The sequence below is a fragment of the Styela clava genome, chromosome 8 (assembly GCF_964204865.1).
Source record: "Styela clava chromosome 8, kaStyClav1.hap1.2, whole genome shotgun sequence".
Lineage (NCBI taxonomy): Eukaryota > Metazoa > Chordata > Ascidiacea > Stolidobranchia > Styelidae > Styela > Styela clava.
In genome coordinates this window covers 7,704,670-7,730,247 of record NC_135257.1, presented here as the reverse complement: position 1 = coordinate 7,730,247, position 25,578 = coordinate 7,704,670, and the positions used below count along the sequence as shown (strand labels likewise).

The 25,578-nt window shown below is 35.5% G+C and overlaps 2 protein-coding genes across 3 annotated transcripts; one reads left to right on the top strand and one right to left on the bottom strand.

Annotated features, from left to right (window-relative positions):
* Positions 1-557: 557 nt before the first annotated feature.
* LOC120346501 (calcium-activated chloride channel regulator 1-like) lies at positions 558-18,617 on the bottom strand. Of its 2 annotated transcripts, XM_039416268.2 has the most exons (20): positions 18,411-18,617; positions 17,527-17,664; positions 14,439-14,586; positions 13,927-14,041; positions 13,245-13,398; positions 9,787-10,038; positions 9,000-9,221; positions 8,822-8,935; positions 8,539-8,733; positions 8,119-8,382; positions 7,875-8,033; positions 7,697-7,799; positions 7,485-7,564; positions 7,121-7,193; positions 5,862-5,949; positions 3,707-3,843; positions 3,222-3,408; positions 2,209-2,399; positions 1,930-1,974; positions 558-1,619 (listed from the first exon to the last, which is right to left on the bottom strand). In XM_039416268.2, the coding sequence occupies exons 1-20, from the start codon at positions 18,564-18,566 to the stop codon at positions 1,504-1,506; spliced, it is 2,937 nt and encodes a 978-aa protein (XP_039272202.2). In that variant the 5' UTR covers positions 18,567-18,617; the 3' UTR covers positions 558-1,503. The 2 variants fall into 2 exon arrangements, with proteins under 2 accessions (XP_039272202.2, XP_077971691.1); XM_078115565.1 differs by lacking the exon at positions 17,527-17,664.
* A 2,492-nt stretch (positions 18,618-21,109) lies between these two features.
* LOC144425713 (calcium-activated chloride channel regulator 1-like) lies at positions 21,110-25,576 on the top strand. Its single transcript, XM_078115247.1, has 9 exons — positions 21,110-21,169; positions 21,570-21,827; positions 22,140-22,364; positions 22,425-22,562; positions 22,996-23,190; positions 23,450-23,518; positions 23,962-24,162; positions 24,234-24,358; positions 25,432-25,576. Exons 1-9 carry the CDS (start codon positions 21,110-21,112, stop codon positions 25,574-25,576), a joined length of 1,416 nt encoding a protein of 471 aa, XP_077971373.1.
* Positions 25,577-25,578: the final 2 nt, after the last annotated feature.

The following is a 25,578-nucleotide window of genomic DNA, read 5'->3' as shown; positions in this document are numbered from 1 at the left end:
AACTTCTTACAGTTGCCTATAGTAAATGTTGTAATCTTAGTTAAACAATGGATTAAATGATTAAAGTTGAAATCTGATATTTATAACTCGTATATTGTACGTAATTAACTTGTAAGTGACTGTATATTAAAACTTGATTGAATATCACAAATGTTCATTGCGGTTTGAATCACTGAAAAAATGAGGCATCGGAGCCCAATTCTGCAAAGGCGATTTAAGAAGAAATATTCCATTTTTGTTGTTTTAGACTTTGAAGGATATTAATTTATTTAAGAATGCGAAGCTTACATGTTCTTACATTTTTATTTATAACACGCGCGCAATTGTTATTTTTTTTAATAATATTAACTCCCTGATACGCTTACCAAGTTCAACTTGAATTGTGCGTGCGAATATTACTCTAAGCGACGATAACTCGATGAAGCCTTTCCAAAACGAAACCCTAAACTCATAATTATGTATGAGTTCACGTTCAGACTCTTTGTCTGTTGTACATCAATGAATGATCTATCAAGTTTCATAAAATAAAACTCGCTTGTTGTGAAGATCCTCTCATTGTTATTAATTTCTTAAAACTCTTTATGTTGCCCTAGTATATATAAAGAATTGTAATAAAAAATTTGTTGTGAATAAAATTTAAAAAAGGAATAAAAATGATACATACATGGGAGGATACATAGGAACTGTGAATCTTTCAATACTAGAACAATATTTATTCACAACTCGGAAATGTATTATAATATAATTAAAAAGAGAGTATTTCAATAAAATAGGTATTAGTAGGTATAGTAATTTCTTGTTGTCTGTTATTAAAATGCATCAATAGCATTTTGTTTAAATCATCAATGGATATATATTTACTTTTGATGAGTTGACCGTATATCATTGAATTGTGAATGAAACACAAACTTATTTCTTACACCATTTAATTACTTCTAAAATATTTTTCTGATTTCCGATTTTAGTATGGATTGTGGGATGTACGGTACATCACGCAATATCATTATATTTACAGTATTTTTTAATTCAAAGCAAGGGCCCGAACTTTCAGCTAAAAGTAAAACGATCATTGGCAGCAAAGGTGCATCGCTAGATAAAATTGAAGATTATCAAATATAACTGACGAAAAGTGAAAGATGAAAGAAAAATCAAAGGCGAAAAAAACAGGTTATAAAATGATATGAGATTCAACGTATTAATTGGAGTAAAGTTTTTTAGGTTTTCATATCGAATACAATTAAAACGTGAATACAGTAAGCGTGTACATACGATGTGATCGATCTGAGTTTGCTATATCTCCATATTAGCAAATTTTAAAATTTTATGAAGTTGATCATCGAATCTCATTTGGGACGAATCCGAAGTATGAACTGTTCTCGCGAAAAAGTTATTTGTAAGGTAATTCAATTCTACGTGAAATGGATAACTCATTACAATATACAAACATTTAACAATCTTCTAAAAGTGTTAAGGTTTAAACAATTTCAATCAACCACGCAATAGCTAAATTCTATGCAGATTCTCGTAAGTCCGTTCATGGGCTTCTTCGTTTTGCTTGCGTAATGCTCTTCTTCTGCGACAGTAAAACACGACAGCGAGGATCAGTAGAGAAGTGGCCCCTGTGATAAAATAGTATATACATCAATTAAAGACTGTTTTTACGTGACAAAAATACTTCAGTCATAATGGGGTGCTAGAATATATTTTTATGCAGTATCCATAACCATCGTTCAGAACTTATAGTCTTAAACAGTCATTCGGAAATGGAGAGCTTGCAAGCGTCCCATGACTTTTTTTGCCAAACTAATTAAGTATTCACGGTCTGAGTAAATCGACGGTAAATTGTTTTTGTAGTGTTTTTAACTAAGATCTTTAACATGATATTGGGCATCTTGGGGCTCATACAATTGTCCGATAATCAAATCTTACCAATTGCTCCAAGAATCACGCCAAGCAGTAATCCAAGACGATCATCTGAATTTAAAAAATGAAATAATATTAAAAAAATGGTCAGCAAAAGCACAAAAAATTCAATTTGATATCAGTAAATGTTTTTGCAAATTTCATCATTGATATATGATCAAACTGCTCTTTTTTTAATACTTTTGAATCTATTTAGATACAATTTAATTTATATTGATTACTCATTCCTCTCAATTTCATTGAATATGTTGATAATTAAAACTTTACATGTATTTGGATCCTCACCATTTGGTTCCAAAACTTCTTTTGCAGTTGTTGTACTTATAGCGGTCGACGTCGCTGTTCCTGTTGTTGTTGTTGTTGTTGTTGTTGTTGTTGGTATTGACGGGGGAACAATGAAAAAAGTCACCATAGCAATATTTGAGATTTCAGAAGGATTTGCACTTTCGTCGAAAGCACGCATTGCAAACGCAACTCTATAAAATATTCCATACTTAATGAAATTTACTATTCGTGATGTATACATTTAGTATTGGCTCATATCCATAAAAATTACTTTGCTACACAGAAGAGTGGAGTAACATAAACACTTCTGCGGGATTCTGTCGTACGAAATAAAATTGTGCTGTAACTTCTTAACAAAAGGATGGTTGTGTGCAAAGGGAACAGTTTGAATCAAAGGTTGTGAAAAATAAGTTAACAATGAGCTATATATATGCACAAAACTGAACGATTCCAGTGGTAGTGTAGCTCATGTGGATTGTAACTATGGATTATAATGTTATTTAACCCCTTCATAATAATAGTATTTGGAATTCTGCGAAATATGTCATTTATTATCGCGATAGCGATAAAGCCTTAGTTTTATGTATATAGCATTATTCTTTCTAAGCGGCCAATTGGGTGACGTATGTTTCCGGTTTCGCCGAGAGCGCTGGAATATATTGTGTTTTTGATGTTCTTATGATTTTATTATTTTAAGGGTTAGTGTATTTCAATTTAACTGTATTCGGTTTGGATTGTGAAACTTTACAATATAAGAACATTTGGCATTCAATACAGTGTGTGCTTTTGCATATGGACTGATGAAGTCCAGATCGGGGTTACATTCCATAACGTGTGTCATTTCAATAACACGAGAATCGAATACGCGTATGGGGCCAAATCATTCCCAATAGTAGTTATATACAGCTTTCCAACCCTCCCGTATATTGAAGCCACTTTCAATTTTTGTATCAGCTTCCATGCATTTGTTACTTTTAGTAAAAAAGGTAGTAAACAAATACGATCTATCTCACCGAACTGAATTTTCATTTTGCGGCAAGTCTTTCAGTATTAATGAAAATTCTTCAAAGTTAGTATTTGGTTTTGGCTGACTCAAGTTGCCTTTTGTGATCATATCATCCGTAACAGTGTTTTGTGACGCAAACTCTGTCCTCATTTGCTTGGAACTTCCGTAGGAATATCGAATCTCATATCTAGAAGCTGTAAAAGTAAAAAAGATAATTCTTATTTGAGAGATGTATACATTTAATTATTCATTTGGCAAATACCGTGCGATGGTAAATAATATATTATAATTTTTTTTAATATATATTATTAAAAATTTTCCAAAGGCCTACTATATGGCCCTTATTTTTATTCCGGTACTTAAAGTGCTTTGTAAAACAGACCTTATGACTCACCGACGAAGCTACGTTTGTAAGTACTGGAGCCTGCATGACATTTGACCCCGAAATGAGATTGTATTACATGTTTGTATTCGGGACAAAGACAATATTACCTGTTCCGCTGTCGTAGTCGTCGCCAGGTGATGTGAAACTGAGTCGAAGGCCGATTGAAGCGTCGCTTAGATCAGCTTGTTTAGCTTCAAGATCGATGATTTTATTGGGTGGAATAGTATCACTTGTTGACACACTTCTGTAATACCAAGATAACGAATGAAATAACATTTTCAACATTAATTTTAATTTGTGTATTCCATATCGATGGACACAAGCTATTCAAAAGTATTCCTGTATATCAACGCATAATGGGTTGTGGTTAAGCCACCTATAGAATAATTAAAAAATCCCATGTTATATAGAATGCACCTTGCCCTAGTATTGAGCCCGCTCCACATTGATCTTGGTCTCTTGTTTAGTGTGTATTTACTTGATATGTATTCTGTTAACTTCCAATACAAGCAGACATGCTCACAGTGCAGTGCATTTTTGTCGCCATTCTCACCATTTCATTAGCATACGTCTTAACTACAATCACCTGAATTCCAACCTACTTGTTCCTTTTATTGGACTGACTTTATTGTTTTACATGAAATAAAAATTCCAATTTATTTTATGCATCATGATATAATATTGGATCCTGCTCCACTAAAATCTTGGTCCCAAACTTAGTAGCAATTCATTGGAATCTTCCTATTACTTTCATTACAGGCAGTAATGCTAATGTAACGCCTACTTTTTTTTTAATATTTTGATATTGATGAAACCGTAATCCAGGCCAATTGTATATTATCTATTTTGACTCATTGATCAACTTACGGTAATTTTTGTTCAAATCTACCCCATTCTACTCTATGTTTTATATAAAGTGGTCAATCAAGAATGGTATTTAATACTATCTTTTCTCTGTTCTGCACAAATATACAAATCCTGGTTGTAAATTTATTGACCCCAGGCATCAAAACACCTGCAAATACAGGTAGCTTGTGAACCGTTAGGGTCAACACTACAATTTTCTTCCTTCCATAACAGTGTCATTATTACTTATCGATCTTAAGATCGGTAAGTATATTGATAGGTATTTGTCTGTATGTCTGTGTGTCTGTCTGTTAGATGCACGCGATATCTCACGAAAGCGAGGTTGAATCTGCTCCAAATTTTGCATGTGCATTCATCTTATCTCGGACCAGAAACCTATTGATTTTGGGCGAATTATGTCGTATAATTAGCGAGTTATCAATCAATTATTGATATAATGATCTAGATTTTTGTAAAGCGAGAGAATTTTGAAACCCGCCGAGTGTGTGTGTGCGATGCGCAGTGCGCAAGTTACAAGAGCGGATGAATCGAAACTGCAGTTTCTGTTTTGGGGGATCCCCTAACTATCGATCGATAAGTCTTCGGTTTCCAACCGATATTCTCGTTTTGTTACTTGTACAGTTGACGGTATATTATGCTGATATATAATCAGTCTACCTTAACCTTGATAATCATATGCACGCAATCCAACATTCGATGCCCTTTACTATACCCTAGTAACTAGGGCCTAGTTACCTCACCACCACTAACTACATTGTGACATTATCTTGCACTATAATATCCATGGTTACGTAGACTGTGGTGCTTGGAATCGACTTTATTTGTTTGAAACGGCGACCACTTGGTATGTACCTGGTCGCCTTGACGTACCTATTGCTCTTTTATTTTTTTAATCAAATAACATATTTTGTTCGGTTTTATTGTATTTATCATGTTTTGTTAGACTTTCCCAAGGGTGCCGCCGCTCGATGACTAGTTTTGGTTTTCGGCGTCTCCTTTCACCCTGAAATGCGATATTTTATATTTCCTTTAATTTGTGTGCTGTGTATAGTTCGTATTTTCAGTATGGTGAAGAAATAAATTACTGATTACATGTAATGAACCATTCAACTAGTTTTAGACACACTGCATGACACACTACTTCAAGAATTTGGTCGCAATATTAAAATTATCCGCGAATTCTTGAAACTGCCTAAATCTTTAAGCATGAGGCTTAAAAAGTCCCAGGGCAGGGAAATTAGCTAGAAAAGACTAAAAATTGACTGGGAAGCGCCCACTCTCACTTTGTCGTTGTTGGACCTAAAAGCTGCGATCATCTATATACCCTGTCTTGTAATTTAGTTTATCCACACTTACTAATTGAAATATGTATATAAATGCATATGTTCAACTTACCCAGTGTATGCTAGTCCTGGACTAGAGGCAACTCTCTGTAAAGGTCCATCAATGCTTGCTGCTTGGGTATCCCCCTGTTCAAATGTGCCTGTGATGTCAACGTTATTATTCGTGAGCAACATATATACATTAGAATTTACTGGAGATAAGCGTTTTTGACTAATGATAAAACATGAATAAGTATTTTTTATATATTTGCAACGGGTTGGTTTAGTCATTACCCTCGTCATAGCAGTTTTTGTTTGTATAAAACAGAGAAATTTAGCTACTGTAATTCTACCAGATACAGAAAAGCAATGCTCAAATATATGGCCGCGAAAATCGCGCAAAACGTAGAATTCGTTCGTCCCATCAGTTGTGAAATAAAGCAAAAATTCACAAAAGAATTAGTAGGTCCATTATGTGTCTAATAACAAAGTATATACAACAAGAGAGCTACGCCCAAATATATGGACACGTCTGTTCGCAGTACAGTACGGTTTACCGTACCGTCAGATCACAGTCTACAAATATAATCACACCAAGCGAAGCAGTACAGATGGACACAAAATGACGTCCGATGTCCGCAGAACGTTCAGTGACGTCATAGCAAACAAAAACAAATCTCACAGAGCTAACAGAAATATTTGAAATAAATAAAAGTAATAGCCCTATGGAGAAAAATTTCATCTCCAACCACTAAAAATTTTAAAGCAATTGGTCCAGTATCAAAAAGAAAAGCGATTTTTTAGGTTTTCTACTAGGTGTCCAAAAAGTGTCAAAGAACAACAAGAACGAGAACAAAAACAACATAACAACAAAACGAACGTTATGTCCACTAAACGTGTCCAATAACAAATACAATGCATCAAATAACATTGTCATCTAAATTCATACGAACATTGCTGTAGTGATCCGGAAAACTGTTCAAGTATGCGAAGATCACGTAATGTAGCAATTATGGTGTTTTGAAGAGTCTAAAAAGGTCTATGCCATTTTTTTTGTAAGGTAAATCTACAGAAAATTGTTGTGTTGTTAGAAAATTTTTCCACCAATTACCACGATAAAGTAAACAATTAACGAAAAGTTGTACGGTTATCAAGAAGAACAACATTATATAAGTCGAAAAAAAAAACATTACAGTTGACTGCAAAGTTTCGGGCATTGTATGGTAATGAAATACGTTAGTGCAGTGTAAAGTAGCAATAAATGAAGTTTTCAACGCTGGCAGTTATGTTGGGACCCCATAAAAATGTTGTCGTCAAAATAACTTGTTTTACCATTTCTTAAGGCTGAACGAGAACCTAACGTTTCGTCTCCTTTGTGTGATGCGTCATCTTTAAACACTTGTACCTGGAAATATTTGATATGATAAAAATTTAGTTTTAAAATGACAAAACATATAAGTAAAAAAAACAGTATCATATACTCGTAGATAAACAAATGAACACTATGCGGTTTGAATACAAAAATAGAATGTCTTTTTTTACAAAGGAATGGAATATAATTTTTAGTTTGATCAGACGAAACAAATCTATTCTAATCTTTTATCCAAATTGATTCCATGGGTTTGGGCAAAAATCATTTACCTCGTTTCAAACGGCACTGATACTAGGTAATGCAACAATTCATACAGTAAATTACCTCAACATAATATCTTCCTTTGGAGTTGAAATTAGAATAATATTTTGAATAGACTCCGTCGTCTCTCTTAAAGTCAGCGCCTGTTGTTAAGTAAATAAATGTGATTCTGAGATTCTATAATACATTTGTATAAAATACAGGGGTTTTGCATTCCAACAATGAACAAGGTATGTACGCACACATTGTATCACATTCAAATCAATGTCGCATACCTTTTCCGTTGTCAAGGAGAATAACATCAGAAGTTGTACCGTCGGGTCTAACTACAGTTGCATTTACAGACGCTCCGAGGACCGGCAAAGAATTCCGAAATACCTAAACAAAATTGCAATCTATCATCATTAATTCATCATTCAACTTATACATTTATGTTTCGATTAACATCTCTACCTCAGCTATTATAACAGCTGCCTTGTTTTGTGAAACATCGGAAGACAAAATTTTTGCTTCTACTGTTACTGGATTACCGCCAGTTGTTGCAGTGGATGTAACCGTGACAGTTGATTCGTCTGATACACTGCTTTGTATTGTATATTCCCAAATACCAGACTGTAAATATAACAGGTTTTTGTATGTAAATCAGATATCGAAGATTCGATTATATCGACTAATTTTATGGTATCTTTTTACATACTTTAACAACTGTTTCTGGGATGACAAATCTCACGGACGAAAATTGTTCCTCCACCTCGTGTATTGGGGAACCGTCACAATAATTCTTTTGTGATGAAATACGGTTGGAGTAAATACAAGATTGACCAGGAGGTGTTATTTCAATAGTTGGTTCTTGAATGTCCCAGGTAAACGTGAACACAGTATTTTTTCCCACCGACCCGTCAATTGCCACGGTTGAACTAACAATTCTTCCAGGTTTTAGATTTTCATTACGATTCACCAACTGATCAAAAAAGCGAATTAGGTAAGGAAAATAGCAATTGACAAAAAATAAAATAAGATTGAAAAACGTAAGTGAATTGAGAAAGGGTGAAATATTGGAAAATAAAAAGAAATATCGTTAACGTTGACACGAAACAGAGAAAAATGAAGATGAAACCTGAATAGATTCAGAAGACAAATCTCCATCTTTTGACTTTGTCAGTGCTGCAATTATATTTATCAATTGAGAAGTAGTATCAGAAGTGCCATCGCTGTAATACCAATCTCCTCCTGTTTGTTTCGATAGTGTCTCTAAATCTTCGTTTACATTGGTATCACTCACACCAATAAAAACTGTTTGAATGAAAACATTCTGTAAAAGTAAAATAGTTTTGATGACAAGTTATGAACGAAATTATTCAAACAAAATTAAAATGGAAAAAATTATTCATCTTTTTTACTTTCGTTAATGCCACAGATGAAACAGTTGCAACAGTAGGTTTCTCATTTTCTTCCCCGTCTGTCAATACCACCACTAATGCACCAGCTGCATCTTGTCCGTCGGACTCTAATACCTAAAGTAAAATGCAATTTACAAATGAATCCCCAATAGCATAGGGAACAATGATATACAATTACTTCTATGCCTTTCAGAATTCCACTTCCAATTCCCGTGCCTCCGTCAGCTATACGAGGAAGAAGTGCTGTTAAATAATTCCTGCTGTTTGTATCAGAAATTTCAGTGAGTTGAGCCAAAATCAACGATGTAGATTGAAATGAAACAAGTCCCACATATGAACCAGTACTCACAACATCTTTGATAAAATGATTCACGACTGATCGCAGGTGGTTCAGTTTCATCTATAGCAATAATACGATATGTATTTAATCATCTGATACACAAGTACAATTTGCATCAATAAAAAGCATCTTCCAATAAGTTCTCTGCCAACCACAACTTTTTCTGGCAAGTACTTCTTTACTGTATTTCGTGTATGTATTTTTTTATTGTTGTTGTTATATGTTTTATGGCGCTTATAACATCAGTGGCTTTTTGCGCCATTGATCAATTCGAAATGAAAATTTTATATTAACATGTTATACAATATTTACAAATAATTAAAGTTTGTGAATTTCTATATTCGATCGTGGTGATGTTATCCTTTGAAAACAGTGAAAAAATTCACTCAACAATGAATACACTCGCACTAAGGTTACATCATTCCAAAAGTGAAGAGATAATATAAAATTCCGAGCATAAGCGAGTCAACGAAACTGAATCGTCGTTGTTTAATTAAGTGATTTATTAGGAGTGGAATTAAAATGCTTCAGTATTCTAGAGTTGTTAATTATATGTTTCTTAAACGTGGTAAAATATGAGAATCAAAAAAACATTAAGTCAAGCAGAAACTCAAACTGGACATACGTCAGCTGCCATGCTTCCAGATACGTCCATTACAAAAATTATTCTTCCAGGCACAGCTCTCAAAATCTTGAATTCCGGAATAGTATCGCTCAATGTTAAGTTCGGCAAATTTACGTCGTTCCGAAAATCTACTGATTGCAATATGACATCCCAGGTACTTTGATAATCACAGATAGTATTTTGAGTATTATTTGCTTCTTCATTGTGAAGGTTTATCGGATCGGAAGAGTTGTTGTGGCAAAAAGTAGAAACCTAGAAAATTGAAGCGTTGACAACTAACATGTATCTGATGCAATTTTTTTGTTTCGTTCCAAATAGTTGCTTCTCTCCAATAACTGATGTTTTATTACACTTTTCCCTCTTTTTAAATATGTATTGTATATTTTTGAAAATGGTCTGTTTTTAATTAAATTGAGCGCAATAAATAAAATTTAAAAAATATATAAATATATATATATAACAGGCTTATACGAGGCTTGCACGGATGAGATATGACTATGTAGGCCAGGTAGTGCTATGTTAAGCATGCTAAAACCCTTCAGTTGGGATTTTGGAAGATAATAAAGCAGTTAACTAAATGGCGCCCAGGATTGGCACTCTAGAGCAGGGGTCTTCAAACTACGGCCCGTGGCGTACTTTCATCGGACCCTCAATAACACGAAAAAATGGCTAGTTTTTTTCCAATGGATGTTTCCCCGGGCATCGACTCCCTTTTTTTCGTGACATTGGCCAATCAGCAAGATGCAAAACGTGACGTAACAATAGAGCCTTTTGCATCCGCTCGGACACTTTTGTCACTCGGACAGATTTTCAGTCGTGGTTTCAAACAATACCTAATTTTCACGATTTTGAATGCTATTCGTTAGTTTTTGATCTTGATTCCGAAATTTAAGTATGAATCAAATAAGTCATCGAGAATATCGGTTGGAAACCGAAGACTTATCGATCGATAGTTAGGGGATCCCCCAAAACAGAAACTGCAGTTTCGATTAATCCGCTCTTGTAACTTGCGCACTGCGCATCGCACACACACACTCGGCGGGTCTCAAAATTCTCTCGTTTTACAAAAATCTAGATCACTATATCAATAATTGATTGATAACTCGCTAATTATACGACATAATTCGCCCAAAATCAATAGGCTTCTGGTCCGAGATAAGATGAATGCACATGCAAAATCTGGAGCAGATTCAATCTCGCTTTCGTGAGATATCGCGTGCATCTAACAGACACACAGACAGACATACATACAGACAAATACCTATCAACATACTTATTACTTACCGATTAAAATCGATAAGTAATCATTATTAGGCCTTCTTAGGAGTTAATTGCAGTAATCAAAAATTGTCTAGAAACAGCTGTGATAAAATAGGCTAAAATTCTCTACCGGTACGCAACGTTTTCTGCGAAGGATACACTCGCTAATGCGCTAATAGTACAAGTCACGTTAACTTTTGTATTTCTTACATGCGGATATTCGTGAGAACAATTGTTTTGCTAACATCTAACCTGAGGATAGTTGTCTAGAAATCTTGTATATTTGTTTTGCTATGATGTTCTTAATCTATATTCTGCGATATAGAATACGAGAATATCGGTCAGAGACCGAAGACTTATCGATCGAAAGTTAGGGGATCCCCCAAAACAGAAACTGCGGTTTCGATTCGAAAAATTCTGCAAACCCGAACTGGATTGTTTTGATTAGTTTTCAGCCAATATCAGAAATGTAGGAAACAATAGCCAACTCCCCATGTCGTCGAAATACTACTCGAAGAAATACTTTTATGAAGAATTCTGCAAATCCGAACTGGATTGTTTCGATTAGTTTCCAGCCAATAGCCTATTTCTGTATTTACCAATCCTATAGTTTGTGTTAAATACAACGGCGCTAACCCAGGTTGCGACGGCTATTCAAACACAGCCTAGCGATATTTTGGTGAGGAATTCTGCAACCCCGAACCTGATTTAGGGATATGGACATTGCTTAAACTTTAAGGAGTAATTATAAGTAACGAGATACGATCTCGCGGCGTGTATCCTTCGCTCTGACTCAATAGTGTGGAAAATTTCTCGAAGGAAACTTGCGCATCGCGACGACGTCAAAGTTACAAGAGAGATATGGACAAGGCTCAAAGATTAATCACGAGATACGATCTAGCGGTGTGTATCCTTCGCTCTGACTCACTAGCGTGAAAACTTGCGCATCTGATACGCACACACACATTCAGCGCGTCTCGAAAATCTCTCGATTTGTGAAAATCCAGATCTCTTCATCACTAATTAATTAATAACTCGCTAATTATACGACATAATTCATCCAAAATCAATAGGATTCTGGTCCGAGATATGATGAATGCACATGCAAAATTTGGAGCAGATTCAACCACGCCTTCGTGAGATATCGCGTGCATCTAACAGACAGACATACACACATACAGACAAATACCTATCAATATACTTACCGATCTTAAGATCGATAAGTAATAATGTTCAAGACTTCAGAAATGTAGAATTTATATTGTTGTATAAATTGAATGAATTTTCCAACTATTGGGAATTTATTGTATTGCATTGACAAAAATATTTGTCCGGCCCGTTTCAACACAGTTTGAGTCATACCTGGCCCGCGGTCAAAAAAGTTTGGTGACCCCTGCCAATGAGCATATATATGCGCATTGCCCCTGCTCAATCATTTGTAGACGGAAATTACATGTAATGGTGAATGTCATGGGGACAACAGGGGTGGCCAACCTGCTTTCGACCGCAATCGACTAAAATCTTCAAAATCGCTCGCGATCGACTGATCGGTAAATAAGGTCATAAACAAAAACGAATGAGTACTGCATAATATGCAGATATAATTGCACACGCTGCCAATAAGCTCGACTCTGTGGGCGTATTTTAATAAAAACGCCAAATAATTTGCATTTTTTATGTTCCATCTAATTAGTTAATTTGATTAAGCAATTGTACCTGGGGTAACTTTTCATTTTCATCACTTTTAAAATTCATTCGAATCTTGACTCATATACTGTAGTGAATGTGTATATCGTATTTTGCGCATGTAGGCTACAGTACTATATTTGTCCAGTTTTATATACACAGCAGGCGCTGCATCAAGCTGCTTTAAAGCAATTTTTAGCGTATGTTATTGAATTCACTCAACATCAGACGTGATCGACTACTTGAGACGTGGCGATCGACCGGTCGACGTGTTGGCCACTCCTGGTGTATAATAATGTTTGTTTGGAGCTTCGAATCCAGAAACGATGAAAACTAGTTCAAAGTAAAAGAGTTCCATCAGAGAAGTTGGTAAAAACTACGTGTATTATTATGACTGTATGTGTGACCCAATAGTCGAAAAGATCTCAACTTAACCAGCTGAATATTAAAAAGAACGTCGCCATGTACGTACGACTAAACGGGTAATTTTATCAAAAAAATTAATTCCGAACCTTATCCAAAAATTGCTTGTACATCATGGATGTTTTCAAGCCCGTTGGCTGCAAGTCATCTTCTTCGAAGGAACAAGTCGGATACGGTAAGAATGTTAGTGGATTAGTAATATTGCACACACCTTGATATGTTCCACTGATTGCTCTCGGACAACTTGAATAAACAAAAGAGTAATTGACTTTCATGTATAATATAAATGAACATAATATGTATATGAAGGTGAATTCGCCAAAAATATAGAAATTATTCTAATTAGAAATAAATTTGAATGATCGCAGATCTTGGAGGGCCGAGCCTCATAGAGAGAGCTATTACCCTACATGTGATTCACACAGTCGCTACCTCGTGATCAACATAAAACTCACGTGGCTCAATTCTTGAAATTTAGAAAAAAGATAAAGAGTTTCGGGAAGCCAAGTTAATTTGGGCAAAAATACTGCGGCAGTCTATTGATAGAAAATTAAAAAAAAATTGTTTTAAAACAACAGATCTTCACTTCGTGTCCACTGAGTAGACACTCACCCGATACGTCCTCAAATTTTAATACAGGTATGAGAGCAAAGGAAACCGATAAAAATGTTGACAGTATGGGATCTTAGGCAATTCAAAATCGGAAGTGTTTACGAATAAATAAGATACAAAATACAACCCAGTGGTTAAAAACATGACAAGTATACTTACCGAGTTGCTTCGACCCCTGTCAGTGCAGCCAAGTAAAATGCTTGATCATCATTGACTGGATATTCGTCGAACACTCCCCATCTATAATGGCCCCATTCGTGAACAACAGCCTTACCTATTAAAGACAGGAATTTATTTATCTAATTCATTCATACTTTCATACTATTTATTAATTATATCCATAAAAATATCTTTATTTTAATAAATACTCTGGAACAGTGGTTGTCAAACAGTATATCAAGCGCGCCCAACAAGAAGGCGTAGACAGTTTTTTGAGGAGGCATGAAGCTAATAAAAATTGAAATATTCGTTAGATTTAATCTTGTCCTCATCAATGAACATACTTTCGTCTTATCTGTTATTTGTAGCTTATTCTTAACTAATTATTTTTGAGGTGGGGCGCGAGACTTGACAAATTCTAAAAAAAAAGGCGCGCCTTAAAAAATTTGAGAACCACTGATCTAGAATATGAGGTTATTCAGATCAAATTTACTTATCAATACCAAATTCACCTCTAGGACCGTAATTGTCTGCCACTAGGTCTAATGATACGTAATCTGAAGTAAGATGGATGTACATGCCGCCTAATCCACATCCTAGGTACGTCCACGCATAAGGCGTGTTCTTTTCGTATTCCGATTTCTCTATTCGAATATCAGCCTAAAAACAACACTTCATGAGTTGAACTTGAAATTAAAAATCTTCCGTAGTTTTCGTATCTGTTATTTTTGATATAGGTAAATATAAACACAAGAAACAAACATGAGTAAGAAAAATCCTAATATTTAAATATCTTGATAAGAAAATAAACTAATTCCATAGGAAGAATATAGCAATATTCCCAGGATGTTTGACCTGGGTTTGACAATCTTGTGGCGGAGTCTGTGTTCTTAGCCGGCTCGTTACCTCTCAAGGCCAACGCCCACATGAATGAACAGAAATCTTTATTTGTCTTATTCGTAGTTTTCCGCGATACACAGAATACAGTCGTAAAACCAACCTTTCTACCCTGGCGGACCGGTAAAATTAAATAAGATGTACTCGCGGACAGCAAAAATTGAAATGAGTCGAACAGAAAATAATAACATAACATATTTGCGTTATGTCGGGCAATCACTATGCTTTTAGAAAAAGGTACACTCAAAATCATTTCACGTGAGGAAAAACTATCAAATAATGTTCCGGCCAAAAATTGAAATTGGTGGATAATAAAATAATAACATATATTTGCGTAATGAAATGCACTGCTGGTCACCCATTATGCGTAAAAAGGGCACACATCTCACATAAAAACATGTACATACCAAATCATGTACAAACACAATTAAATCCAGTGAGAACTTTGCTACTGTTTCGTATCCAATACAGAATTGCAAACGAGGCATAAAAAAGGTTTTGCAACACGTAGCTCCGCAGCGGCTCACAGTCAATTTATTTGCTTCGTTTTAATTAAAGCTAGAATTAACTGGTTGAAAATTCGGACAGCAGTTTGATTGCTCAATTACTTAGCGATGGGGACTCGATATCATGAGAGCTCAAGAATTAATTGTGACCATGATTGATTCTTTTATAAATCTGCACTGCAAAGTAGAGGTTTCATTGGGTTCATCATATCAATCATTTTGCTGTTGATCGACCCCCCAAACAAAATGAATTTAAATTCCAATGATAAGTCGTTGTTAACTTGACACCAGGCTCAAAATCCTCAAAAACCTGTGCGTCACCCAAAAAATACCCGAGCGGCCCCCGCTTTTATTGCGGTATAAAAGCACGGATGCTGATTTTCAGGTTTGTTAATCTTGCAGATTTGACGAAGCGCTCTCGCGACGAATCGACACCGAAAAGTGTGATTATTCGGCGTCAAGACGTCGCCGGGCCATTAATACAGCGCTTATCAAACACCAATATGATGGCGGAAGAGAATTTACGTAATAAACCAACGTAACTTCGACTTATTAACCAAGGAAAGCAGGCAGAACGGAAAAAGCAGGCATGCTGATTTGCAGGTTTCTGAATCTTGCGAGATTTGACGGAGCGCCTGCGCGATGAATCGGAACCGAAAAGACAAAAAGTGTGATTACTCGGCGCCAAGATGTCGCCGAGCCATACCGCACCAATCAAACAGCAATATGACAGAGGAAGAGAAATTGCCTGATAAACCAACGTAACTCCGCCTTTTAGGCTTCGGTAAAGCGATTGAGACGGTAGAAAAACAACAAAATGAAATTTCCCGCGGACCGACGAAAAAGCCAGTCCGCGGACCGGCGGTTGGGAACCACTGGACTCTAATATTGATACAGCGAAGAAGGATTAAATGGTATTTATACACGTTGATCAAACAACGAATAATATTGAAAACGTGATAGAGTGATTCACGCCGTAAACAAAAAAATCTTATCAACTCAATAGGGGTAATTATGTACATCGTACAGCTTACATATATAATTATATTAATCCGTGTCTAAATATCCTGAAAAAATAAATTTTAATTTGATAATGACAGAGCGAAACATGTTCCTAAAAGCTAAAGTTTTGTACTTTGATTCCTATGAAAATCATCATTATAACTTTAGGAAATATTAACCTTTGATTCATATTTGAACTCAAATTAGAGTAAATCTGGGGGACTGATGTCATAGGACAGGGATGGCGAACCTTTTTCAATGAATCCGTCAAAAATTATATTTTTATCGCGGAACAGAAGAGAGTGGGTCACAGATATATGATCAATGTTTGTATCAATAAGAAACTTCTGAAACAAATCTTTTAGGCTTCTGTTGGTGTAGTTTAAGCTTTACTTATGAACCACTTCTATCAAGGACTTTTTATGGCTCTCGATTTTATGAAATTAGAGTACGAAAACACGCATATGAATTACCATAAACGTTTAGGATGATGCGGTAAATTATTTTACGGTTCCAAAGAGTTTGGAGGGAATCCCACACTGACAGTGTTCTTATTTTCCATCAACTTTCAACCACGTTAAGGCACTTTTACAGTGCCCCATTGTTATTTCAGATTTTAGGCTTTTATTTCAGGTCTGAAAGATTTTGTTCTCTTAATGGCATTGTGGGCGAGAAACTAATAAAATACAAAGTAGCATCTAGTTCTCGCATAACCCCTAAAACAGTCTGCAGATGAACTTCCGAAAGAGACCAGACGTAGCGACAAATTAACATACCAGTTGCATTGTTATGTCATAAACGATGTCAAAGCCAATAGCTGAACGAGAATATCGGTTGGAGACCGAAGACTTATCGATCGAAAGTGCGGTTTCGATTCATGACTCTATAGTGACACCGCGTGTCCCATCACTAATTAATTAATAACTCGCTAATTATACGCTAATTATTATTTGGAGCAGATTCAACCTCGCTTTCGTGAGATATCGCGTAACATACGAAAGTGTCTAACACACAGACAGACAGACAAATACCTATAAACATACTTACCGATCAAGATCGATAAGTAACAAACAGACAAATACCCATCAACATACTCACCGATCAAGATCGATAAGTAAATTATATATTATAGTAATACATATCTTCGACTTTGCAGTGTGAATAGGAAAAATGATGACCACAGAAGTGTACATACCGATTTATAAGATTCTTTTGATGCATCTGTGTAATTCCCAACTGTCCACGTTTTAGGAATCAGTATTGTAATTTCTTTGAAATATGCTCTCTTATGAGTGGCTTCAAACAAATCTGCAGAAGCATCTACCATCATATTCTAATATAATAAAAATAGAAAGTTCATATCAGATTTATTTCCATATGTTTGTATATATGCTAGGGTGCCATATCTGGAAAGACAAAATCCCTGACAAAATTTTAATATGCCACGTTGAGCAATTATGCAACCAATACCCTTATATTATGGTATAAATTCGCCATAAATCCAAAGACACAAGCTGCCGTCGCTTTCTCGTGAAAATAGAATGAATACAGAATGAAACAAAAGGAGCATAATTGTTGCGTTTCACTAGATCAAATGCGGGTTGTTTCTGTGAACAATAACATATATGAAAATAGCACAGAGTAACGGTGTAATGTACAGGTAACGGTGTAATGTACAGCTATCGGTACTCGGTAGTGCAACAAATTAAAAATACAGACCACAAATATCTGACAATTCGAATTGTGTACAGATATGTGACATCACAATTACCTGAATGTAACGCAGGCCGTGTTGCACAACAAAGCCTTCATGCGACATATCTCTGAAAATATCGACTTGTGGATGCGCAATATCTAAAAACTCGAGGATTTGTGGCAGGGATAATACTGTATTCAAAAATTCCTGACATTTAAGCACTTTTCAACATTTCTCCCCGACGCAAATTTCACCACTAAAACCGCGGTCATTTCCGGGAAAAAGTGTCGTATGGCAACCCTAATATATATATATATATGCATGATAATAAGGAACCGCCTATTGATTTATGTTACAACAATTCGTGTGACCCTAAATCTTACCTTGATATCGTCAATCAAATTTTGATCTTCTGTCACATTTGGATGTATCGCGACCACCACTCCACGATAACCATTGTCGACAAGTACTGTTTGAGAAGAAAAGCAATTGACAATCTGGAATAAGCATACTATTACAGTTAGATGATAAGAAATCATCGTTGAAACAAAATTCGCACACGTTCGCTGATTGCAACAAATACTCTAACTAAAGCGATTTGTATAATTATATCTAATTGTTTGTAATTGGAATGTAGTTTCTTTTGACGTCTACCCAGCCTTTGTGTAATAACAATGACATAAATAGTGTCCGCCTTCATCAAATAGGGGGATTTTTAATTTGTTTCGTTTCTTTGTCTCATCGTGTATTATGATTGCAGTCTCGCAAACGAGTGTCTTTGTGTTTTAGCAAGTCCTGGCTGAAAAGCAATTTGAGAGCTGAAAGTCAGAAGTTTTGTTTGATGCTATTTAAGGAGGTCGTGACTCCTCTGGAGGTATTTGTACATAAACATTGGTAGCCGACGATTCTGTTGTGAAATTCTATTGATTGTCTTTACAATGTTAAACGAAACGAGATTTTTATGAAATATAACCTCTAAATGTTTCAATTATCAGTTCATTTTTTTACACGTGATTTTTGTTTAATAAAATCGCGGAGCTTTAATGTGGCGCAAGTCGTGAAACAAAATCACGCCATTATGGTTAATGAAATGTTGGCATTAGGGTTATATAATTATATACATATAACAAAGTACTTTCAATATTCTTCTAAAGACTGCTTTTGGTAGGTCTCGAATATTTTGATCCCCTTTATAATTTATTGGACACGAAAGGTGTGTAGGCTATGTTGTTGTTCCTTCTGAACAAACGGACCAATCGCCTTCACATTTTTAATCCTTACGAATGGTCGGAGCCGCAAGAACAATATTATTTTTATTTTTTATTATCCTCCGAGTCGCATAGGACCTTAAAGTTTAACTATTTCGGCGGTTATTGCGCCACCGCGTAGCATTGCGTTAACCATTCCCCCTATTTTCGAAAAAGCCGGTGCTCACTGCTCTGCGGCCTTACTCGTACTGTTAACGGCGTGGTAGTCAAACTTGATTTCGATTTCTATTCGAACATTCTGGATGACTACACAACGGATTTTAATGTGAATCGCATAAGCTAGCAGTATTGCGATTGAACATATATATGCGGCGTCCATATAAATATATATACAGTATGAATTCTGGAATTTAATGTGGTAGCTTAAATGGAAGATTGCCAAAATTATCGTTTACTAGACATTTGTTAATTAGTTTGAAGGTAAAAAAATCATTCCTAAACATCAGCCATTACTAACTCATGTTAGCCTAAAGAGAAATGTACTGCAGAAAAATTAGACGGGAAGAAGTAACAGAAGAATAGACGGAAAGAAGAATAAACATACTGTTACATCGGGAATCGCATTCACTTGATTTTTGTATTGACTTAAACATTGCGTCCGTTTAACTTGCGTAGTAATTTATTTGTTATTGTTGATGCCGTAATTTCCCTTGATTATGGACATTCATAACCTTTGACCATGCGGCTTCCGCATTCGCCGATGCAAAAAGGGGTGACGCCTTTCTGACGTTAGTCAGAAACGTTTTCAAAACCCATCTTCTAAAACTTATTGATAAGTATTAACATTTTTGGAGTGCAAGATCGTAAAAATCCCAAACATATTTATATAAAGTTCATGCAACCTATAAATTAAATTTCTTTTTGCCCTATTCAGTGTGTTAGTTTTTTCAGTAATGTGTATGTACCACTTAGTTGTACTCAATTTTTGTTTCACGTTCAGACACATTCTCATCACATCAATTCCCTGATCCACTTTGTATATATAGCCAGCTTATTTATTTTATTCTGAATATTATCGTCCAAACCCCATTGAATTTATTAATCAGTCAAGTATAAATTTCCATCACATTATTCTGGCCTTTTAGATTGTTTTATTCAACGAATGCAACACCGGACACCCCCGACACTTTTTTGTCCTATTTTTTGTTTGTTTACTACATTGCTTTTACCTAAGGATTCCCTCAATTTGTTCACAAATTTATTGTAAAAATATTATCGTAATAGTTCAAGTTTTGTCACTGGTCATTTTTCAGTGTTAATCTTAATCACATCAGCGTATATGGTGGGAGCTGACTTCGATGACCGTATGTATGGTCGTATCGCTCCCTCCTGTCCATACCAAACAGTTTATTTGTTGTGGCTATTTTATTGATGACTGTATTTTTTGGTTGACAAAATAATAAAATCTCTCTTTTTCGTTGTACTGCCATTGGTAAGGACGTTGTAAACTTCTAGATGTTTAATCTCATGCCACGGTAATGATACACTCCCCCATAAATTGAAAGTAGAGCAAATAAAGACTGAACTGCAAAAGTTAACGAATCAGACGAGCCAGTTTACATCCAGATATTAGCGTTCAGGATTTCAAACCTGAAACCAAATATTATTTTAATTTGTTAAAATTGCAAATCGTTTTGGCTGGGGGTATATCATATACCGACGTTTCGGGCTTCGGCCCACTGACGTTACGGACCAGACGTTTCGGTCCAGGCAGGCTCGATCGTAGAGATTGCATATTTCTTTAATTGAAGAATTTAATTGTTTTATTATTATTATTATTTCGTTGAAGTATTTTGTCCTTACATTTGATAAAAATGGGAGTGAACTTGAAAGATCCAGCGCCAACAAAAGAACACGATTCGCCGCTGCAACTCGTGAGATAGATGGCAACGAATAGAGACATAAAACAAATGAATATGTTTAGCATGATAATTAAATCATGGATTTTAGGCATTAAAACGTGACGTGTTTTTAAATGGAGGATTTTATACCGGATAAACACTTTAAAAATCGTGTTGTTTTGTTTACGTCAGAAGTTTCAAGTTCGCCACTTTTTTGTTTATAATAATAATACAGTAAAACAACGAAACAACCAATAGGCAATCACGGCGATTGAGCCCCACATAGTTATTTCATCATCAGTGTTATATCTTGTAGCAGAACTTGTGGAGTGTAAAAAATTATATTGTCATAAACAGACGAATTTACGCTTATATGCTATAAGTTGTATTTTTTCAACTACCCAGAAATAAAAATATCGAATTTTTATATTAGGTTTCAACGTTTTGTCACGATGAAATATCAGATCCCATGAATGTACACAATAAAGAAGCACCCAATAACCATAATAGACAATGCGATTACCGAAGTACATGGGGCGTTATATTGAATTCGGTGGATTCGATGGATAAAAACGGTGCAGTGAATCCAACAAATCCTACAATACAGAATACAGACCCTATTGTTATGATAGTCAGACCTGGACCCAAGCGAGTCGTTCTAATTATGGATATTTCTGGTAGTATGTACGGAGTAAGTATAAATTCACGGGTGCCATATTTCTAATGCATATGAAGAAAATAATAGTAAAAAATGCTGTTATATATGTGCATGGCAAAGTATTCATTTCTCTCCCCGGGTAAAAACTAAGAAATTGAGTTTCAATACGAACATTTTATATGTTAACCATTTTATTTATTCCAGAAACAACTCGAACGTTTCAAACGAACAGGACTTAAACTATAATATCTAATATATAATTAAACCTGATGTTTACACGAAAACCCAGTTGGATATATCCAATCCTTTTGCTAACCCGTGTACATTCTTTAAAACGTAATCTAGAAAAGATTGAATGATCTCAGAAGTGCATCCGAACTACCAATATCAAGTTTACTCGGTGATGGTATGACGCTTGGTCTTGTCGCCTTTTCTGAATCAGCTGTTGTTCTTCAACCTTTAACTAAAATTGGATATGATGACGGAAACAGAGAAAAGATGATCAAGTCTCTCCCTTCATGTGTGAATGGAAGCACCGGTATTGGTGCTGGAATTCTGGAAGGAATTAAGGTGCGGTAACATTGAAAAATTGCCTGAGTTTTGATGAGTGAGTGGCTTTTTTGTACACAGGTCTTGAGTAAAAATGGTCTTCCATTCCTTCCTTCCGTGGTAAAACTTCCGAAAGGAGGACAGCTGATTGTTCTTATAGATGGAGAAGAAAACGCGAAACCTTACATTGAAGACATTACCGCAGAGGCAATCAAGAGTGTGAGAACGATGAAAATATAGAGAATTTACTCATTAAAAATATGAATTTCTCAATAAATTTTTTAAATTATTAATAAATAAGTAAAACTGTCTGACCATCAAACAGTATTTGATAGAGCATTTAAATGACGTAATATTTCTCGATTTGCACATTGTGAAAAATATCAAATCTGTGTACCATCAAAATCCCTGACAAATGCTTAATTTAATTTGCTTTTGACTAGTAACTTCACAATTAGGACAAACACAGTGAAATTATAATAGACAATCCAGATATTCAGTTGTAACCTTGGATACCACGTCACTGTTAATTAACGTCTTATCGTTTTGTAGGGCAGACCGGGCAATTAATTTGTGCCTAAAAACTAAGCTTGTTATTATTCTGTTCCGAAGTTTAGGTTAAGTTAGCCGAAATTTTTATACCTAACAACAGGGTGTGGTTGTCGATTCTATTTTCTTTGGACTCGTCGATGTTTCTAAGGATGCCTCGTTGGCTAGTTTGAGTTTGCAAACTGGAGGAAAATGGTATTATGCAAGCACGTCTGATCAGTCTGTATCACAGCTCAGCGGAATATTTGCATCACTTAGCAAATCGGATGATGGAAATTTCTCAGCCAACGCAGTACAGGTAACCAATCAGGTCCATACATCTGAAACAAGTAACAACTGTCTAACTATACCAAAAACGGACGGTCAACCGTAAAACGGACGGTCAACCGGCGCGGTTAGCCGTTTTATTGGTTTTCCTCTCACATGGGAGAAATACGAAATGACAGTCCGCACACACGCACGCATCGACATAAATACATTCTGAATCGCCCTATATATTACTTAGTATAAATTTCATTTCTTTGTAATAAAAATGATCACTTTAATTTGCCTTTCAGGTATTAAATAAAATCATCAATCTGAAGCCAGGAACACCCGATACGGTGACTGCGGCAATTGATGGTTCTGTCGGCAATATAACTGTTTTTGCCTTTAAATGGACTGACGACGAACCTACCATAGAATAAAACCACCAAAGTCAACTTGTATATATTCAAACTACAATAACCCCAACAAGAAGTACTGCGATGATAGCCCAATACACAAAACCGACGAAAATTTCAAGTCGATTAAATTTTATACTCCTGGAACGGCAAAAGTAAGTATTCTGTTCTTTTCACTAATATAACGCTTTGATATTAAATCTTGTGAAACGAGAGAACCGAGTCTCCACGAGTGACCTACCATTACGATATCATAAATGAATGTATTAACAGCGCCCTGAACTTTTCAAATTTTGTTGATTGGCTTTTATGAGCAAATGTTTGATTTCCTTTTTTTTAATTTGGGTTTATTAAACAGTGGTGAAGTGTTTATGATTTCTGCATTGATGTTTTATTGCTTGTAACAGCTTCGTTCATCATCTGCCAAACTAATCAAATATTTCTTGCAGTTTGGGATTTGGGAATTCAGTATTTTTTCAACGTCAGAAAACAAAATCACCACTGCTGTGACTTCCAGACCTTCCGATCTCAACGTTTATCCGATCACAGTCGAAACTGAATTAAAAGTTTCAGATGATACAACGTTACCGCCAATCGTAGTTGCTAAGGTATCATGTGTTACCTTGGGCTATATTGTTGTTCAGAAAAAAAACAGTGATCCCATTTTGTATATTATCAGGTTTTTCAAAACTTCCTGCCTGTTCTTGGAGCTAGTGTGAATGCAACTGTTACAAGGCCTGATGATACTATTTCTGTTGTTGAATTGTTTGATAACGGTGCAGGCATGGTCAAGGATCCTAACTTGTATAATATGTTCAATGCTAGAACTACATGTATATATTATGGCAAATGTAATATGTAATCTATGGGATTCAAGAATCTGACTACGACGAGGCGAGCTTATAGCATATATTATTGGTAAATGAATGTGATGTCACCGTATATTGCTATTTCGTAGAGTAGACCGTCTCAGAACAGCCAGTCAGTCGCTCGTTCACCCTTCAGCTTCAATGCCCACGTTAATGAAGAAACTTTAAAAAACTCTGTTTGATTTTATTCTCAGATTTCCACGATACACAGAATACAAATTTTAAAACATTTATCCAGACTAGCTTAACATTGAAAGATATCGAGTCGTATTTATACGTTGATCATAAATCCAATTAAATACTGTAAACGTGAGCTCGTGATTCACGTTATAAACAGAAACTCCTGTTATCCCAATATGGGTAATTATGAACATCGTACGGATGGGAACTTACATATAATTATTTAAATTAGTGTTTAAATATCGTGATATAATAAATTTCAATTTAATAATGGCCGGACGAAATTTGTTATTTTCCTAAAAGTGGATTAATTTGATTCAAACGAAAGTCTTTGTTCGAATTTTGGGAAAAATTAACTTTGTTTTCATATTTTTAACATGAAATGGGGTACATTTGGGGGTTAATTGCTATATGCTTTTAGACGATGGTAAGAATTAGCATGTTCTCGATTAAATCCGTGGTAGAGCTATATTTCATAATGTGATCGATATTATCATGAGCAGGTACGTATGTTTCAAATCAGGACAACTCTGCTAACCCATCTGTCTACAAAGGAGTGAATGTTGAAGGCGTAATTAATTGAACGAACATCTTCATCGCCAGGATTTGCATACACGGGGTCAGTGGAGGCTATTTTGTTACTTAATGACGTCCCATCCTTAAAAACGTTTAAAAGTCAATCATTTTATTGCGAACTAAGTCCAAAGTCAAGAATGCTTGCGATTAAACACTGTGCTGCGTCTGTGCCAATGTTTATAGTAAACAATAACTATGCGACCGTTGCAGTTGAATCATTCCTCTGCATATTTCATGTAACTATTCATTCAGGTCTATCACTGCAGACGACATATTTCCCCCGAATAGAATAACAGATTTAACGGCAAGTCAAGTGGATTTGGATAACGTGAATGCTGGGTTACTGCGATCGTTCAGCTCGAAGTGGAACGATTATTGGCAGCAAAGTCACAAATAATC